This window comes from Balaenoptera acutorostrata, chromosome 5 (assembly GCF_949987535.1).
Source record: "Balaenoptera acutorostrata chromosome 5, mBalAcu1.1, whole genome shotgun sequence".
NCBI lineage: Eukaryota > Metazoa > Chordata > Mammalia > Artiodactyla > Balaenopteridae > Balaenoptera > Balaenoptera acutorostrata.
In genome coordinates this window covers 130,011,890-130,019,366 of record NC_080068.1, presented here as the reverse complement: position 1 = coordinate 130,019,366, position 7,477 = coordinate 130,011,890, and the positions used below count along the sequence as shown (strand labels likewise).

Sequence of the window (7,477 nt, the reverse complement as noted above, 5' to 3'; positions counted from 1 at the left end):
CAGTATTAACTATTCTAATACTCTGAATAACCTAAGAGATAAATCCCATTTACCAAGGAAAAGTTGAGGTACTAAAAGGGTAACTAACAGGTTCAAGGTCATACAGGTAGTAAGTGGTAAAGTAATAAACATAACACAACAAACTGTACAACATTCCAATGCTATGAACCACAATTTACTTAACCATCTTTCTATTGTTAGACATTTAAGCTATTTCTATTGTTTTACTATTATAAGTTATAGGCTATTAAATATCTTTCCTCTTTTCTATCATTTTCTCTTTTCTTAATATTTTATCCTTAGAATAAACTTCCCAGAATCAAAATGTCAAGGGATGTGAGATTTTTAAAGGCTCCTGATGCATACAGTAAAAATGCTTTCCCAAAGGGTTGAACTGATTTTCACAGTCATCAGTAATAAGAGTGCCCATTTCACAATAGCCTTATGACTACTGTGTTTTATTTTTTAAATCTTTTGTAACTGTTCCTTTAACTTTACATTTCTCTGATTACCAGCAACGCTGAACATTTCTTTATATCTGTGCGTCAGTTTCATTTCTTCTTCTGGGAATAGTCTGACATAATCTTGAAAATTAAGAACTGTTCTAAACCTCAAGTGATACTTTAAATGTATTTAAAACATGAGGGTTTCCTTAATAAGTCAAACACTTGACTTATTAATATTAAAATCCAGTATAAATCTCAAAAGAAACAGAAGGACAGTTTATCTTCATTATACAACAGAAGCAAAATCCTTAAATTGCCTTTTAAAAAGGCGTGAAACAATTTTTCACTTCTTTTCATTCTTGCTCCTTAATTCCTAAGCATTTTCTGAACTGACTAAATTTAACTGGTTTAGAAAAGCTGGTTACTATCATTCCTTTTGATGACTACATCTATAAATAAATAAATAAGAGAAAAGATTTCTAGGTATCACAAAAGGATATAATAAGGGTTTTCTAACAGCAAAGAAGCCATTCGGGCTTCTTTAATCATAGGACGAGCCATTAGTGTTCGTCGTCTCCAGTAATGCTGAGGAAAGAAAAGATGACGTACTTAAAGAATATAATAAATAAATTAGGAGTGTGGGATTAACATATGCACACTACTATATATAAAATAGATAAACAACAAGGACCTGCTGTATAGCATCGGGAACTCTACGCAATATTCTGTAATGACCTATATGGGAAAAGAATCTAAAAAAGAATGGATACATGTACATGTATAACTGAATCACCTTGCTGTACACCTGAAACTAACACAATATTGTAAATCAACTGTACTCTAATATAAAATTAAAATTAAATTAAAAAATATAATAACCACATCTGTTAAGGAGAGTAACTTAACAAATTAGGGATTAAGATGTTATAATAAAGTCTTACATGATCTCCTGTTCCAGCAAGATGAATGCATACGGGTCTATATTTGCTGTTCCATTCTTTAGGCACAATAAATTGGAATCTATTTAAAATAAAACATATCAGTGAAACTAAAAGCCTTTTAATACAAACTTTGAATTCTTGAAAGTTTCATAATTAAATTATTTGGGAGAAAAGGTCATTCAGAATTTTGACATTCAAACTGTAATTGACTTGCTGTTTTCCATGTCCTGTTGGATGAAAGTACAGGTGATTTATGGCATGATTATTCATCTATAAATTCTATTTCAATAGATATTAGCGATGTAGAATTGTGTATTTAAAATATCATGATCATTTAGTAGTTTAAAAAAATCTGAGTTTTCAGGCACTGATGAATTTTCATTATCATTTATTTATTTATTAAACTGCATTAAAGTTCTGTTATAATGGTTATGGGAATGTAATAAAAATAAACATATGTTTTGGTAGAAAAAAAAACCCAAAACTGTAATTGACTGATTAAACTAATGTTTGCCCAACTGGCAACAAAGATACTGTAAATTTGCTTGGTGTTACGGTATTAAAAATTCAATTACAATATAAGCACAGAATTTATTGCAATCATTTTTACTTTATTCAATACCACAACTTTATATATGCATAATGAAATTTTCTTATTTTTAAAGACATCAATATATATGATTAAGTCCTAGAAAAACAATTCTTTAGATAGCTCCACTTTTTCTCCTTGCAGGAATAATGCTTGGCTGTACAAGCTGTTGATATCAATAACATAGTTCATGTTATCTTTTTTTCAACTTGGAGTATATAACAGGATCTGATTTATTAAAACTTTTATGTTTGGAGGTAAAAGCAAACCACACCAGAAAAAACATAGTCTTCTCTATTTGTTGTCTTCTTATCGTAGTATCTTGGTCCTCTCATTTAATGTTTTTTCCTATATGACTTCTTTTTTTCTCATTGTAGTAAAATATATATAATATAAAATTTACCATTTTTACCATTTTTAAGTGTACAGTTCAGTGACATTAAGTACACTTACATTGTTATGCAATCACTACCACCATCCATCTTCAGAACTTTTTTTTTTTTTTTATAGCTACTTTATTTATTTATTTATTTATTTTTGGCTGTGTTGGGTCTTCAGTTCTTGCGAGGGCTTTCTCTAGTTACGGCAAGCGGGGGCCACTCTTCATCGCGGTACATGGACCGCTCTTCATCACGGTGCGCAGGCCTCTCACTATTGCGGCCCCTCCCGTTGCGGGGCACAGGCTCCAGACGCGCAGGCTCAGTAGTTGTGGCTCACGGGCCCAGATGCTCCGTGGCATGTGGGATCTTCCCAGACCAGGGCTCGAACCCGTGTCCCCTGCATTAGCAGGCAGATTCTCAACCACTGCACCACCAGGGAAGCCCCAGAACTTTTTTATCTTCCCAAACTGATTTACTTCTCTTTTCAATTTCCTTAGCAGTTGACATTTTGGAATTATTATCACAGTAGAACACTGCACTCTGTCAGCTCAAGGTTTGACCTTAGGCGGCTGTGTTCTCAGGCAACATAAACCTGAATTCTGAGCTTACTTTGCCTGGGCAAGGGAAAATATCACTACTTATCTACTGTCAATAAATTGTTGAATAGAACATAGATGAGAAAATTTAGGATGGTTTAATGATTATATCTGTTTTGTGCTCATGAAAGCTAACTCTTAATTTTCAGTCTCATAATCAAAACTACCAACGTTAACAACTCTGCTTCATTTAGCATTCCCAGCACTGTCCTGCTTCTTGAAATTTTGAAGGTTAAGCTGATAACAACTTAAGTTCAAATGTATACTAAAGCTCTGTATTTTTACTCCGTCCCACTCCACATTTAATGGAAAAATGCTAAATAATTATTGCAATTAATAATAAGTAATTTGAAATAATATGGCATTGATATTATTGTAGTTGTATAAATGAATGTAAACAACCTACTACTTTAACTTTCTGAATAAAAATACTTACCTTGCAATAACAGATTCGATTGGCATGATATCAGGCACATAGTGGGCCATGGGGGAAACAAAGTGTCCATCTAGGATCTTACAGTCTGACTGCTCTTCAATCTAAAAAAAGCAAAACAAAGATGCATACACAAGGATGTGGTATCTAGGTCTATCAGAGATGTTTTTCTGTTAAAAAGTTCTATTCAGTTGTAACTTTTTTTTAGTGCCTACTATGTATCCTTTTGCCCCATTCTGCTTTCTAAAGGCTCCTACACACACTTCATTTCCTTCTATGTTCTCTACTTGAGTCTACTTGGGAAAACTATAAGTAAACCTTATTTGTACAATGACATAAATAACAAAAAAATATATTTGTTACAATAATTCAACAATATAAAGATAAATATAAAAACAACTTACAAACAAATTATAATTTACCACAATCAAATAAGGGTTGACATTATATATGTTAGAATGGCTCATTTTCAGGTAACCTATTGATGAAATGAGTCATGTCAACACATTAAATAAGGAGAAATGTGATATCTACATATGTAGCAAAGGCATTTCCTAATATTCAACAACTAAGTTTTTTTTCACCTCAAATAGTTATTTTTTTTTTAAATAAAAAAATCTTTATCAGGCCAATAGTCAAAATTAAATTAGCAGTAAAGCATCACATATTTTCATTAAAACCAGAAACAAAAAACTGTATTTTTAGAAGCTAAATATATCAACCTTTTTAAAAAACACAAATACTAACCAGTTGTTTCAACATCATTTATTAAATAATCCACATTTTCTTTGCAAATGACTTAAAATACTACTTTATCATGAAGTAAGTTTCCATAAATTTTTTTGGAAAATAATTTTACAAATTATTTTCAATCATTTATCAGGTCTCATTAGCATATCTTTTATTTCTAAACCAGTGTCAGGCTGTGCTGATCATGCTGTGCCTTACAATACCCATTGATATATGACTGAGCTAGTTTTTACTTATCACTCTTCCTTTTCAAGTATTCCTGATCTGACTGTACTTCCCAAATATATATTTGAGTTCTTCCCAAAATAATTTTAGGATCCTTTTATGGACCTTAGCTCTAAACTGAATATTTTAATTGGGATTGCATTGCATTTTTTGAAAATGGTAAGGAGACCGAACATGTATAATACGAAATTTTTAATCCAGGAAGTGTTTACATTTTAGTCATCTTTGTGCCTCCTACAGTTTTAAAGTTTTCTTTTATCTATTTTAGAAGAATTATTTGACAAAGGAGGCAGCACAAACTAATGTGAAAGGGAATAATAATTCAACAAATAGTGTTGGGATAAATGGCAATTTGGTAAGAAAAAAACACTTTCAGAGCCATATATAAGACAGATTTAAAAATTAAGCAAGCTACAACTCAACACTAAAAAGAGGAATAACCCAATTAAAAATGGGCAAGGGTTTCACAGATATTTCTCAAAAGAAGATATACAAATGGCCAATAAATACATGAAAGGATGCTCAACATCACAGTCATTAGGGAAAGACATATCAAAATCACAATAAAATATACTTCACACCCACTAGGAAGGCTAGGGCAAGTAGAAATATTAGTAAGAACGTGGAGAAATTGAGAGCATTATACACTGCTTGTGGAAAAGTAAAATGGTGCACTTTGGCAAACAGTTGACAGTGTGTTAAAAATTTAAGCATACAGTTACCATGTGACTGAGCAATTCCATTCCTAGATATATACCCAAGGGAACTGAAAAAAAATATATCCACAAGAACACTAGTACATGAATATTCATAGCATTATTATTCATAACAGTTAAAAAGTAGAAACAACTCGGGACTTCCCTAGTGGTCCAGTGGTAAAGAATCCGCCTTCCAATGCAGGGGACGCAGCTTCGATCCCTAGTCAGGAACTAAGATCCCACATGCCGCAGGGCAACTAAGCCTGCGTGCCACAACTAGAGAAGAGAAAACCCGCATGCCACAACTAGAGAGAAGCCCTCGTGCCACAACAAAAGATCCCACATGCCTCAACGAAGATCCCATGTGCCACAACTAAGACCCAGTGGAGCCAAAAAAAAAAAAAAAAGTAGAAACTCAAATGCCCATCAACTGAATACTGGATAAACAAAATGTTGTACATATACACAATGGGATATTATTTAGCCATAAAAAAGAATGAAGCAGTGGTACATGGTACAACAGGGATGAACCTTAAAAATTTGCTAAGTAAAATAAGCCAGAAACAGAAGGCCACATGTTGGATGATTCCATTTATATGAAATGTCCAGAATGGGTGACTCCACAGAGACAACAGATGAGTGATTATCAGCAGGTGGGAGGCTGGGGAAGTGGGAGGTGACAGCTAATGGGTACAGGGTTTCTTTTGGGGGCAATAAAAATGTTCTGGAATTAGATAGTGATAGTTGCACATCTTGGGAATGTAATAATAAAAAACAACAACACTGAATTGTACATTTTAAAAGGGTAATTTTTCTGTATCTGAATTTTTGTATATCTTTTGTATATAAAGATTTGTATATCTCAATCTTTAAAAACCGAGAGTGAGAGAACAAGAGAGAGAAGGTGGGGGAGAGGAAGGGTATCTGTAAGAAAGCATTCTAAAATCCTAACAGTAATTCCTCCTTGGGAGGAAAATGGAATTAGGAGGTGGAAAGTGGCATAAATTAGAGTTTTGATCTTTACTTGGTATGTTTTAAATTTGTTCAAGCCTATGATTTTTTAATAGGAAAAAGACAGAGAAAATGGAAATATTTAGCAAAATTTGAGGGAGAAATGTTCTAAATCCAGAAGATACAAAAGGAACAGCTATGTGGTATAGAGGAGGGATTTCCAATTTATAAGACCCTGTTTTTAGCAGTGAAAGTCTTTTGAAGAACGAAATCTGCTAAAGACATCCAATATATAAAAGCAACAGAAGTAGAGTTACTGTGGTTGAAGGCCGTGAGGGATGTGAAGCCTACCCAGCTGCAGGCCCTCCCCTACAGGGCTTCAAGTATCCAATTACATAAGCCTAGAAGTGTTTTACAGGAAAACATGCTGCTTAAAAACAAAACTATTTCAAATATATTTTCTCTCTAATTTTATAGCATTTTCTTTCTACCCTTCTCTCAGCAATTAACTATATCCCCATAACATTTCCCTGATGTTATTTAACAGTTGTTTTGCTAATAACTTCTCATGTGCTGATTCTCTCAATAGAGTACTTCCCTGTATTACTTGTAATTCTTCTGAAATGTTGAATAATTTAACTCTCTTGAGCCTAAAGATAAAAGATGAGGCTCAAAAAGATCCATCCCTAAATATTTTCTTGTATTTAGTTAAGTATTAAATATATGCTCCCATATAAACATGCATATAGTTATTATAAGCATTCAGTTAGGGTATATAATAGCATTTAAAAAAATATTAAATGAAAAATCTATATTGTACTCATGTTTTAGAGTTTATTGTTATTATACTCCAACATTCAGCCCACTCTTGCCACACAGTCATATAAAACCTGAATTTCTATAATTGCATTTCTTTCATCTGAATACCTTATCGATGTATATTGGATAATCACTTGAAACCAGATTCTGACATCTTTCTCGATTTCCAATAATCTTTCTGAATGCAAAGAGTCTATTATGGGAAGGGGGGGAAAAAAGGAGAAAATTCAGTATTCCCATTATATTGAGACTGATGAAAAGTAATTAAAAATTAGCAAGTCCAGTTCATAAACTATGTTAAAATTTAATTTTAATAATTAAAGAAAAAATTAGGCTTTGGTTTTTTTCAAGCTTGACATTTTGTCTCAGAAAAAACATGAGATGTATCATTGTTCCAAAAGTAATTAACATATGCAAGACTCAAAATTAAAGGCACAAATCCCTAAAATTATTTTTCACAAGTTCAAATACTTCCATGAGCTACAGTATATCACAGTTTTATAGTCATTACAAATTCAAGTTACCCAAGAAAGTTTAGTCCCTGAAATCTGTAATCGATAAAAAATTACCAAAGTTAAAAATCTATGTCTGAGAGCTCTTTAAGTCTGAATTACTTTTAAAATAGTTCAATTTATGATTATATGGGTTA

General features: G+C 32.5%; 1 protein-coding gene across 2 annotated transcripts in view; it reads right to left on the bottom strand.

Moving 5' to 3' along the window:
* The window catches only part of ABHD18 (abhydrolase domain containing 18), a 41,831-nt gene that overhangs the window by 18,209 nt on the left and 16,145 nt on the right, over positions 1–7,477 (bottom strand). For both annotated transcript variants that reach the window (XM_057546853.1, XM_057546854.1), the window contains exons 3-6: positions 6,937–7,021; positions 3,389–3,489; positions 1,388–1,466; positions 964–1,031 (exon numbers count right to left, since the gene is read on the bottom strand). In XM_057546853.1, the coding sequence (XP_057402836.1) occupies positions 964–1,031; positions 1,388–1,466; positions 3,389–3,489; positions 6,937–7,021 (333 nt within the window). The remainder of the gene's footprint in view (positions 1–963; positions 1,032–1,387; positions 1,467–3,388; positions 3,490–6,936; positions 7,022–7,477) is intronic.